This window comes from Labeo rohita, chromosome 23 (genome assembly GCF_022985175.1).
Source record: "Labeo rohita strain BAU-BD-2019 chromosome 23, IGBB_LRoh.1.0, whole genome shotgun sequence".
NCBI classification, from domain to species: Eukaryota; Metazoa; Chordata; class Actinopteri; order Cypriniformes; family Cyprinidae; genus Labeo; species Labeo rohita.
The window spans coordinates 11238354-11251408 of NC_066891.1; the positions used below are offsets into that span (position 1 = coordinate 11238354).

A 13055-nucleotide genomic window follows, 5' to 3' on the forward strand; every position below is an offset into this window, starting at 1 on the left:
TTCATTGTACACATTTTTATTCTGTTCATGCAGTCCAAGGGAATCAAACCCATTGCACACAAATAATAAGACATTCTTCAATATACATTGTAAAATGTAACATGCATTATTCAGTTTCTTCGTTTCTCACCTAACCAACTTGTATAGAAGAACAAGAAGTTAATTTCTGCATTCCTTATATTATATGCATCCCTTCAGTCAAGAGTTTAATTAAAATATATCTTAAAATCCAAAGTGGTATGAGATGAAGCATGGCATAAGGAGCATATATCGAGCATTAGAACACCATCTGGCAAGCACTTCACACCACACAGACAAAAACAGATGTTTCGAAGATCCATTACTCCAGCGTGTTCTTTGTAAGCTGGCCAAGATCAAGGAAACATGCTCTCAATCCCATCACAGAACAAACTGATGAAACCCAGAAATCAACAGTTTCTTCAAATCCCCTCCCCTTCCCACCTGTCTGTACAATATTTCACAGATGTCAAACAGATGTGGTTTTTGGGAGAGAGTCTTGTCTTCATTAACACAAACCTGTCATTCTGAATCACTGTCAAACAATTCAGTTGAAAATGAATACTTAAGATACAGGCACAGAAGTACTTCATTATCAGTACTGTGATATCACAGTCATTCAATATCAATATTGTTATATTGCATTCTTTTATGTAGCTGTAATATAAACTACCGTTAAAAAGTTTGGAGTCAGTAAAAAGTCTCTAACGCTCCCCAAGGCTGCATTTATTTGAGTAAAACTTCTGTAAAAAAATAAATGAATAAATAAAAAAAGTGAAATATTATTACAAATGAAAACATTCTTTTCAATTTCAATATATTTTCAAAATGCAATTTATTCCTGTGATGGCAAAGCTGTATTTCTTTTTGAAAAAATGTCTTATTATCAATGCCAAAAACAGCTGTGCTGTGATTCATACTCTGATAAATAGAATTATGGTCAATTTTGATCAATGTATTGCGTCCTTGCTGAATAAAAGTGTTCTTATTATATATATACGCTACCAGTCAAAAGTATTTGAACAGTAAAATGTTCTGTTGTTTTTTAAAGAAGTCTCTTCTGCTCACCAAGCCTGCATTCATTTGATCCAAAGTACAGCAAAAAATGTGAAATATTTTTACTATTTAAAAAAACTGTTGTCTATTTGAATATATTTTAAAATGTAATTTATTACATTCATTACTCCAGTCTTTAGTGTCACATGATCCTTCAAAAATCAAAAATAGTATGCTTATTTGCTCTTAAAGAAATGTTGTTCTTATTGTTATTATTATCTATACTTAAAACAGTGGAGTGCATTTTCTTTCAGGATACTTTGATTAATAGAAAGATCCAAAGATCAACATTTATTAACATCAGAAATTAATACTTGTATTTAGCAGGGATGCTTTAAATTGATCAAAAATGTTAATAAAGACATTTATAATGTTCAGATAAACGCTGTTCTTCTGAACTTTCTATTCATCAAAGAAACCTGAAAAAATTATACTCAGCTGTTTTCAACATAATAATAATAGAAATGTTTTTTGAGCACCAAATCTGGATATTAGAATAATTTCTGAAGGATCATGTGACTGGAGTAATGATGCTAAATTCAGCTTTAACATCACAGGAATAAATTACATTTTAAAACATATTCAAATAGAAAATAGCTTTTGCTATACTTTGGATCCAGCAACAGCGGGCTTAGTAAGCAGAAGAGACTTCTCTAAAAACATTAAAAATATTACTGTTCAAAACCTTTTGACTGGTATGTATGTATTACTGCCCCAAACTTTAAACACTAGTATATATTTTTTGTTTACAAATATATATAGTATATTTACACACAAACATTTTTGTACAGCAGTTAAAAAAATAATAAATATTTTCATTTGCAATTCCAGTGTAACAGTTTCATAATAAAACCATTTACAAAATACACTTGAATTAATATTTTTTTCATATTTATTTTGAATTAAAATTTAGAATCATTAATATAGCATAATATAATATAATATAATATTCAAAAACAAAAAAAGCCCTTTGTCCCATGTGAAACAATAGTCTTGTATATCCATACTTTTAATTCTGAATCATCACAAATCATCTGCCAGCTAAAGATAAATAAAGAAAAAACTTTAAACCAGACAAAAGCTGCAATATTTACATGGCTTTACTCAATTGTAAGTTTCCTGACGAGTTCAGAGGTGGGCATCCAAGAATAGTCACTTAGAACACCTCTAATTTGTACACGCCGCAATGACACCTTGATCAATAACCACCTCTTTTTCTTCCTTTTTAGCACATTCTCTCTCCTGCCTCAGTGACCTCTTGCGCTGTTCTTCTAGGAGCAAACTGGAGTTGGCCAGGACACAGAACTCACGGAAACACCGCTTGAAGTTTTCATCCAAGAAGGCATAGAGGACAGGGTTTAAGCAACTGTTAGCATAGCCCAGAGCAATACAGAAATGCATGGCTGCCATCGAGGACTGGCTGGTCCCAAGATCCACATGGCCCAAGGCCTGGACCAAAGCCAAGACCTGCACCGGCATCCAGCACAACACAAAAGCAGCGACCACAGACAGTACCATATAGGTGATTCTCCTCAGATTCCGGTCTTTCTCTCTTGAACCGGACAGGAGGCGGACACTGCGCAGGCGTCGTACCATCAAGCCGTAGCAGACACTTATGATCACCACAGGAATCAGGAAAGAGAAGAGGAACACACAAAACACAAACACAGGCCACCAATGTTCTCTTGGTTTAGGCAGGTTCAGTATGCATTCGGCACCTGCACAGAAAGAAAGTCAGGGAATGAGTTGATAAAGCTGATATAAAGTAGTGCCATGACTTACAATGTATCATAAGTGGACTGATGGGATACAAAATCTTCCACAAGAGAGAGTAGGGATGAAATGGATGCCTCTTTATCCTACAGTTTAAAAGTGCACAAAGTTATGTGTGTCAAAGATTGACAAGGAACGGAATTTTTGTTTTCTTTGCACACAAATTCTTTGATTTTTGAGCATTTTTGTGTACTTGAACCCTTTCCAACAATGACTCTATGATTTCTCTATGTTATGACTCATATGCAACTGTTGCATCAGAAGAAAACACAATGCTTTAAGAGACAGGGGGTAAAAACTTTCTGAATTTGAAGATCAGGGTAAATTTAACTTATTTTATCTTTTGGGAAACATGTAAGAATCTTCTGTAGCTTCTGAAGGGCAGTACTAAATGAAAAAAAAATATATATTTAGGAAAAATACAAAAAATGTACACATCTTCATTCTTTCCAAAAGTTTTCACCCCATGGCTCTTAATGCATCATGTTTCCTTCTAAAGCATCAATGAGCATTTAATTTTAGAAATTCAACTATTATTTTCTCTTGTGAACTATATGTAAACATCTTTTATGTGAAATATCTTATTCAGGTCAGTCCAAATAAAAAAAATAACATGCATTTTGTATGATCCTTCTTATTTCGGTAAAGTAATTAACGTTTTGCAGATTAACATTTTACATATGTTCCGAAGATGAACGAAGGTCTTACGGGTTTGGAACGACATGAGTAATTAATAGGATTTCCATGTTTGGGTGAACTATCCCTTTAAAAGAGTCTGCTGTTATAATTTAATTTAATATAATTTAATAAGTTTCCTTCTTCAACTTTTGTTTTACTTTTCTATGTAAAATTTGTCCAACAAATATCAAACAAAAATTGGAAGCCCCACTGCAGGCTGGTCAGTGCAACAAAAACTTGCTTAGTGCTCCTTTAATGTGCAGTAAAACCACAACAAATATAACCAGATGAGCAAAGTTTGAGAACAAACTTTGAGTTGGCTTGAAAAAGCCTAACATGAAAGTTTGAAGCAATTGTAAAAGTATGAAAGTTGATGTTGCTATCATGATTTAGCACATTGCTTACATGCTTTAACATGTTGTTCGCATGTTTATAGCATGATTGGCTTGTTGTTTGCATTTTTATAGGCTGATTACAACGTTGTTAGCATGATTTACATGTTCTTAGCATGATTAGCAAGTTAATAGCATAATTCTAGCATGATTAACAAATCACTAGCATGTTTATAGCCTGATTAGCATATTGCTAGCATGTTTCTAACATGGGCTGTGTCCGAAAGCCTAGACAGCTGACTTGCTACCACGCTTCCTTATAAGTCAATGACTTTGCAGGCAGTGTTTTTTGCATGAAGGCTCATGAAACTGATTGCAGACAGGCTTCTGATGCCGTGTAACAGTTTAATGATCTACAATAAAATAGAATGAGTACTGATGATAACTAAACGAATATTTAATTACTATAATACTGATTTCTCGCTAGAAATATCATCAAAAGTGCAAAAAATTAGTCAGAAATATACACTTACACACAAACTGACCACCAAACACAACTTTTAGACGCCCTCTTTATTTTTTTAACTCAACCGTCATGGAATAGAATGCACAGAATTGTGGGATATCAAAGGCAGCAAAGGCTTCAAAAATTGATCAGAATAAGGCGGGAAGTGAAACCGAATTTGTATTTAGATGTGCCTTGATGCCTTCCTACCTTGGAAGCTTTCGGACACAGCCATGTTTACCATGTTACTAGCATGTTTTTAACATAATTAGCATGTTACTAGCTGGTTGTTCGCATTATTAGCATATTACTAGCATGTTGTTAACATGATTAACAAGTTACTAACGTGTTGCTAACATGAATAGCAAGTTACCAGCCTGTTGCTAGCATAATTAACATGTAACTAGCTTGTTGCTAGCACGTTGTTAGCATGATTAGCATGTTGTTAGCATGATTAGCATGTTGCTATCATGTTTCTAACATGAATAACAAGTTACTATCATGTTTCTAGCATAATTAGCATGTTACTAGCATGTTGTTAGCATGATTAGTAAGTTACTAGCATGTTGCTAACATGATTAGCAAGTTGCTAACATGTTTCTAGCATGATTAACATGTTTAAACCAATGAAAACCAAAAAAACAGATAAAAACCAGCGAAAACCAACCTAGGCTGGTTGTCTAGTCTTAGCTGGTTTAAGCTGAAAATAGCTGGGTTGACCTTGACCTCCAGCCTGACCAGCTAAAAAGTGGCCAAAACCACATTTAAACCATTTTAAAACCAGCGTGGGAGACCAGCCAAAGCAGCCATTCAGCTTAGGCTGGTTTTAGCTGTTTTTTAATCAGGGAGTTGTTAAGCTTTGCCTCTAGCAATAAACAGCTTATAGCACCACAGGTCTCTTTGTATAAAAGTTTTCACTCCCTCAATGAAAGTCTATGGGATTTTAGGTGGATTTGATAGTCTGGTTTTCAAAAACCATAAGCCGGATAAGTTAGAAGAGATATAGCAACTAACTTCAGACCAGTCTGAAGGTCTGACCTGAGTTTAGTGGTTGTAGCTTTAAAGCTCTAGGAGTAGATACTGGCTAAGTTCTGGCTCAGAAGAAGAAGCTTATATAGCAGATCAGTAAGTTGGCTTTCTCAAGGCAACTTAATCATTCTAGGTAGAAGATGGCACAACAACATAAAAATGACAAAGATGGATTCACATTTCTGTGACAAAATGAACAAGCATGCTTTGGAGTGACAGGTTGACACGGGATAATGAGAAAAGAGACTACCATAACCATCTTTCTCCTCCTCCACCTGACCCATGATCATAACAGGCAGTCCTACGGCTGACGCCAGCACCCACACGGCCACGTTGATCAGCTTGGCCCGGAGCGGGGTGCGAACTGTCAGGGAGCGCACGGGGTGGCAGACGGCTATGTAGCGATCCACACTCATTATGGTCAGGGTGAAAACACTTGTGAACATGTTGTAATAGTCAATGGCCACCACAGCTTTGCACAGGGCCAGACCGAAGGGCCAGAATCCAAGGATGACATCCGTGCCTTGGAAAGGAAGAGTGGCCAGCACTAGTGCATCAGCCAAGGCCAGGTTAAAGATGTAAATGTTGGTGGCCGTTTTCATCTTTGTGTACCTGCAGCAGGTACAAATATCATTGTTCAAATAACTTTTCATTCAAGACATTATGAATTTAAAATCACTCTGTGGAGATAAATGACTTGTTTACAATTTCACATTATATTTACCAGGAAATAGCTTTAGCTTTGTATAAAGGAGATGCATGTATGCACAACATAGTATTGTCCTATATTGATCAACTGCCTTTGTTTGTAATGTCCTCTTAGATGACATGACCTATTGACAAAGGCAAGGAGAAGCAAGAGCATCATTCCAAAGCAAATGACAATAACTACAGATGGATCTTCAGTATTATGATTAGGTTTAAAGGAACAGTTAATCGAAAAATTAAGTCATTGGGGATGTAGTTGAGGTTTTTCATTGGAACAGATTTGAGGAAATTTAGCATTACGCTTGCTCATCAATGGATCCTTTGCAGTGAATGGGTGCCATCAGAATCACAGTCCAAACAGTTGATTTACATCCCACTTTTAGAATTATTAAATTATTAAATGTTAATTATTTTACCAAAATAAAGAGATCATACAAAATGCATGCTATTGTTTATTTAATACTGACCTGAATAAGATATGTCACATAAAATATGTTTACATATAGTCCACAAGAGAAAATAATAATTGAATTTATAAAAATGACCCTGCTCAAAAGTTTACACCCCACTGAATCTTAATACTGTGTTGTTACCTGAATGGTCCACAGCTGTGTTTTTTTGTTTAGTGATAGTTGTTCATGAGACCCTTGTTTGTCCTGAACTGCCTGTTATTCTTCAGAAAAATCCTTCAGGTCCCACAAATTCCTTCCTTTCAGCAGTTGTGTGTATTTGAACGCTTTGCAAAAATGACTGTATGATTTTGAGATCAATCTTTTTGCACAGAGAACAATGCATTAAGAGCTGGGGGTGAAAACTTTTTGAATTCGACAATCAGGGTAAATGTAACTTATTTTGTCTTCTGGGAAACATGTAAGGATCTTCTGTAGCCTCTGAAGGGCAGTACTAAATTAAAAAAATATGATATTTAGGCAAAATAAGAAAAATGTACACATCTCCATTCTGTTCAAAAGTTTTCACCCCTAGCTCTTAATGCATCTTTCCTTTCCTTCTGGAGCATCAGTGAGTGTTTCAACCTTCTGTAATAGTTGCATATGAGTCCCTCAGTTGTCCTCAGTGTGAAAAGATGGATCTCAAAATCATACAATCATTGTTTGAAAGGATTCAAATACACAAAGATGCTGGAAAACCAAAATTTGTGGGACCTGACAGATTTTTCTGAAGAACAGCAGGCAGTTTAACTTTTCAGAACAGACAAGGGACTCATGAACAAATATCACTAAACAAAAAAAAAAAAAAAAAAAAAACACAGCTGTGGATCATTCAGATAACAACACAGTATTAAGAATCAATGGGATGTAAACTTTTAAACCGGGTCATTTTTAGAAATTCAACTATTATTTTCTCCTTTGGACCGTGTAGACCCCTTTTATGTGAAATATCTTATTCAGGTCAGTACTAAATAAACAATAGCATGCATTTTGTATGATCCCTCTTATTTTGGTAAAATAATTAACATTTTTAATTATTCTGTAAGGGGGATGTAAACATTTGACCACAACTGTAGGCGGAAGTACCAACCAAGTTTGGGCAAAGCGAACTTGCAAAGAAAATCAAACAGCCCTTTCAAAAAAAAGTTAAGACGGACTGCACTGAAACTGCAGTTCGGACTTTCAACCCGTTGGCCACCATTGAAGTCCACTATATGGAGAAAAATCCTGGATTTTTTTCCCAAAAACCTTAATCTCTTTGCGACTGAAGAAAAAAAATTCTATTCTGGAAGTGAACTAATCCTTTAATATTTTGTGAAGTGAAAAGCTCCATGTGCGTAAGAAACAAATCCATAATTAAGACGTTTTTAACTTCAAATCATTGCTTCTAATTAAATTACTGTACAACTCCTCTAATACTGCTTTCTCTAGAGAAACTATGCACAGATGAAGCACACTAGCGAAAACAGTCCAAAACAATTCTACGCAAATATGTAGGTGGATTTTGATGTATAAGGACAACAGGCGACAGATTCTTCAAATCTGTTCTGATGAAGAGACAAACTCATCTACATCTTAGATGACAATTTTCAGCATATGTTCATTTTTGGTTAAACTACACTTTTGTGTTTTATAATGATAAACATTAAATCTGAATTATAAAGCAGCCATGCTTATCTTTAACTATGATCAAATCCAGTCATTGACTGTTTCTTTCTGGAAATAAAAGACAGACTACGACAGTGAAAACCTTGTTAAAAATCCTCAAGAGGTAAACTGACACTTTTCATTCCAAATTCAGTGAAGCTCAGAGACATGCTATGATCTCCAAAGGTAAAGAAACTGCAGGCAGTGCTTGGTAACCAGCCTAGCAACAGGTTTTAAAATAGGCCCATAGGACTATATATCAGCACGTCTGAGTAATGACCATATAAGTGAATGCATGAACATACAAATTATAACACTGAGCATAAAGACAAAAGACTCATTGCCTTTCCCTGTGTACAAAAACCACAAAAATGTGCAACTACCTTTAAGGCTGTTTTCCTTAAAAAACATGAGGTGATGGAGCAAATCTATTTTCTGACTCCTAATTACAAAGCAGTTTTCCTTGTACTTTAGATCAGCATGGAATTCCTTCATAATTATACCTTCAACAAAATACAAGCATGAGAGGGCGAGACAAAATTGCTACATGGCCGCGCTTGTCATGTTAAAGCACACGACCGGCGAAGAGTACAAGGTGGTAAATCAGAGGATATTTTGCGTTTTGTCTCTGCAATCAAACCTACATGAATTTCTCTTTCCCTTAATTAAACCTTAGAAATGCCTGAAACAATATTAAATGGTTGTAACACTCTTTGTGTATTCTGCTAATATGAACTCTTGTCGTGCTGATTGAAAAGCTGTGTCTTGGCCCTCGTCTACAGCTGTTTCACGCCATGGTGGTTTGGACAAGAACCAAATGTTTATTTAGCAATGTAATGAACAAGCAGGCTTGTGACACGTCGCTGGCAGAACAAGTGCTACAATGGATTAGCAAGCGTCAGAAAAGAGCAAATGGTGTCGCTTCAGGAAAATATTTCACTGTGTTAATATAGTTTCAGCTACTGGGCAAGAACATGGAGGGTGCTCTAACCCAAAAAATGGGTTGCAGGTATGTTCTGGTGATAACATAGCCATGTAATTATACATAGTTATAATATCACAAAAAAAAATGTCTAGGGAAAAACACTTCTCATATCTTTTGTTGTATCCAGTTAAACTGTTCCGTATTTAGGCATGATTAATCTGATAAAAGAAAACCAAATTAAGCAAATGCCAACATGGACACACTGCAGAACACAAATATTTATTTTAAGCACATTTTTGTTTACCTTTTATGATAACCAGTTTTGTTCTGTGTTCTGGTGCTAAAACAAATCTAGTTGAGAACTACACCATACAATAAAACCAAAGAACATTCCCAGGACATTAGGAATAGGTTCTTCAATAAATATATAATTGGTTCTCCTACTGTAAATATATCATAACTTAATTTTTGATTAGTAATATGCATTGCTAAAAACTTAATTTGGAAGACTTTAAAGGCAATTTTCTCAATATATATATATATTTTTAGCACCCTCAGATTTTCAAATAGTTGTATCTCGGCCAAATATTGGCATATAATATTGTCCTAACAAACAATACATCAATGAAAAGCTTATTTATTCACCTTTCAGATGATGTATAAATCTCAATTTTAAAAAAAATTACCCGTATAATTGGTTTTGTTGTCCAGGATCACAAATGGTAACATACATTAGTATACATTAGTATACATTAACATTAGGGAAATGTTCTGCACTAGCCGAAAATGTAAATCATAAGAAGGATTTCAAATAACGACACAAATTAATAAAAAGATGATGATGAAGCAATGTTGCAGCAAGATGAACATACTGTATAATAATGCTATCTGAAGTCAATCATAAATTTCTATAAGTAAAAGGTATTATTATTATTATTCTAATAATTTTCACTTCATGGTACATGTCTTTTTCACTGTGAAACATTTAATGATTTTTTTTACGTAAACCTAAACATTTTTATTCTCAAGATGACTTTGCTGGATTAAAGCAACTTGGGTCTACTTGATTATCCATTTATCACTTTATAAAAAGAACATGTTTACAAAAATACTACAAGCCTCTCAGTCATGTTTTAATTATCACTGTATTGCATTGCATTGTTTGCCTCTTACAAAAAAAAAATAGATTTAAGCTTTTAAATAAGACTTCTTATTAAGAGATATTTATTTATGTATTTATGTAGATAGCTGCTATACTGTTATAAAAATCTTTACATTACAATTTCATTGTAGTAGAATTTCATTGTACTATTAAGCCATATGTGACCCTGGACCACAAAACCAGTCGTAAGTTGCACAGGTATATTTGTAGCAATAGCCAACAACACATTGTGTGGGTCAGAAAAAAAAAAAAAAAAAACCCCAAAAACATTAGTATATTAAGTTAAGATCACGTTCTATTAAGATATTTTGTAGATTTCCTACCATAAATATATAAAAACTTAATTTTTGGTTAGTAATATGCATTGCTAAGAACGTCATTGGGACATTTTTTTGGACCCTCAGGTTCCAGATTTTCAAATAGTTGTATCTCAGGCAAATATTGTCCTATTCTAACAAACCATACATCAATGGAAAGCTTATTTATTCAGCTTTCAGGTATTAATTTGTAAAAAATTGACCCTTATGACCCTTTTGTGGTCCAGGGTCATATATAAACATATAACAACATCAGCACCAAATTGCTTAAATTGTTTGGGTGCCTGAATAAAATTAAGCAGTTTTTTTCCTCCTTGAGGGTGAGCTCCTTATTTTTGCTACATCATACTGTATGGGCCATACAAGCCTGATGCATCAAATATGACACATATGTTCCATTTTAAAATTTTTTTGAATTTTTTCTATTTTTCTGACTATTATTTCATATGTCAGGTCACAGGGTTAATTTGTTACCCTACACCTCACATGCATTAAACTGGTTGTCATCCTCCATACATCAATATATCGAGCTCTGCTTTGAGTCGAGCACACACACTTATAATGCTGACCCCGAACACTTGTTCTCACCTGATAATTACATACATGACCAGGCAGTTCCCCACGAGCCCCACCGCGCACACTATCAAGTAGACCACAACGACGGTGATCTTTGCGCTCTTAGGTAGAGGCTCGTCTACATCATCTAGCTCACTTAAATTCCCCTGAAAACGCGAGTCGTTGAACATCTGTTGGACGTCGGACAACTCGAGCAACTCCATCGTGAAGAAAGCACCCACAACTGTTGAAGAAAGGATAAGAAACTAACAAAAACTTATATATTTCTCACAACAAGCAGAAGAAGTGAACAGGGCTCAGACGACGCCGACATCCTTCAATATCTTTATATCCTCTCTGAGGGAATAGCATTGTTAAGTACTTACATCATTAAAGTGCAGATCAAGCTTGAAGTATGTGACGCTCTCCGGTGAAACTGAAGAGAGATTTATCCATCTTAAACCGAGAAAAAGAGACCCTTACCGCTTAAGATTTCATATTCAGCGAGACGAATCTCCTCACCGTGGAGTCCGACGTTCACTTCGCACACATTAGGTCGTTACAGTAATCAAACATTGCGCGTGCGCGTGAAAGTGCGCGCGCCCGCGAGTGTGTGTGTACAAGTTTAGCTCCAGGGTTGGTTGCTACACTTTCATTCCTTGTTATAAATCTCTGGAGGAACAAAAACTGAGGTAACCTAGCCAGGTACAAATGAAATCTTGGTCCTTGGGTAAAAAATTGATTTATGATTACTTTAACGATATTCATATATTTATGTTATATATACATATAATATATAAACATAATATATTTTTTAATACATACATGCATGTGTGTGTATCTATATATACATAACAAATATACACAGTACACATGCATATATTATGGACACAAAAACTTTTTTTTATGTGATCAATCACGAATAATCGTTGCCTAGCACTATAAATAATTTTTGGAAAAAACAGACAAGATTTGACAAGATGTTTAGTTGCTCCTCAATACATGGTGGTAACAGTATATTGATTGATTAGACTATTCAGAGCATGTAGGAGCAAAGCAGAAAGTTCTTTTAAATTCAATAGAGCAATGTCAATATCAGACACTTATTTTTGCAGTGTTTTAAATAAGCTTTAGCCTATCTATGGAGACACTGAGGCATCCAGCCAAAAGTGCATTACTAAAATTGAGTTTTAAAGTTATGAAAGGATGACCTAACTTTTCCGTGGATTGAATATAGGTAGAAAATTCCCATATAAATTTAGCAAAAGAGAACGACTGGACATGCAGTCTCTAATGTCCTTGATGCAATCGAACATCTTGGAGAATTGTCAAATTTCATCTTGTCTAGAAGAAATATAGAGCTGTATGTCTTCTGCATAACAATGAAAGCTAAAGGCTAAAAATCCTGGCTGAAGGAACATTTACAAACAGTGTTTATTGCTTTACACAGAGAGAAACTGCCCTTTGCTGAAGGACATTGCTTAAGATTTGAAGCTGCAAAGCTGCAAATGTGTTTTGTTTTTGTTTTTTGCTGTGGAATTCACCATGCTGACCTCCGAATGCTGTAAAGCAATGGGTGGATAATATTGTGGAAACAGAGATATTTGGATGCAGCACTGACTAAGACAGAGATATTATAATGAAAATTATGTGGACCATAATGCAGTTAAAGGCCATCAGGCTAACCATGTGTCTTCCGTTGAGACTAGTTACAGTATTTGGAAGCAATGAGCATGAGAATGGATGCATTCGAATCACAATGCCTGATATGATAGCTAAAATGCTTTCCTTACCCTACATGCTGCACAGTATATAACACACAGAGCTAGATAAAACACTCACATTTAACCTTGAGAGGAAAATTTACAATGCCTTTGCCAGTGCCATCTTATTTACAGTGA

General features: G+C 35.0%; 1 protein-coding gene across 2 annotated transcripts; it reads right to left on the reverse strand.

The window, feature by feature from the left end:
- Positions 1 to 24: 24 nt before the first annotated feature.
- LOC127154493 (delta-type opioid receptor) lies at positions 25 to 11696 on the reverse strand. Of its 2 annotated transcripts, none has more exons than XM_051096057.1 (4): positions 11638 to 11696; positions 11188 to 11398; positions 5642 to 6003; positions 25 to 2792 (listed from the first exon to the last, which is right to left on the reverse strand). In XM_051096057.1, the coding sequence occupies exons 2-4, from the start codon at positions 11376 to 11378 to the stop codon at positions 2242 to 2244; spliced, it is 1104 nt and encodes a 367-aa protein (XP_050952014.1). In that variant the 5' UTR covers positions 11379 to 11398; positions 11638 to 11696; the 3' UTR covers positions 25 to 2241. The 2 variants fall into 2 exon arrangements, with proteins under 2 accessions (XP_050952014.1, XP_050952013.1); XM_051096056.1 differs by having other exon boundaries at positions 11541 to 11696.
- Positions 11697 to 13055: the final 1359 nt, after the last annotated feature.

What these genes read in the sequence shown, in the direction of transcription:
- LOC127154493 (XM_051096057.1), bottom strand. Translation starts at nt 11,378, where the DNA reads ATGGAGTTGCTCGAGTTGTCCGACGTCCAACAGATGTTCAACGACTCG. An exon ending in GTCATGTATGTAATTATCAG is followed by an intron (nt 6,004 to 11,187) that starts GTGAGAACAAGT and finishes TACCTGCTGCAG; the next exon opens with GTACACAAAGATGAAAACGG. An exon ending in GGAGGAGAAAGATGGTTATG is followed by an intron (nt 2,793 to 5,641) that starts GTAGTCTCTTTT and finishes CTTTCTGTGCAG; the next exon opens with GTGCCGAATGCATACTGAAC.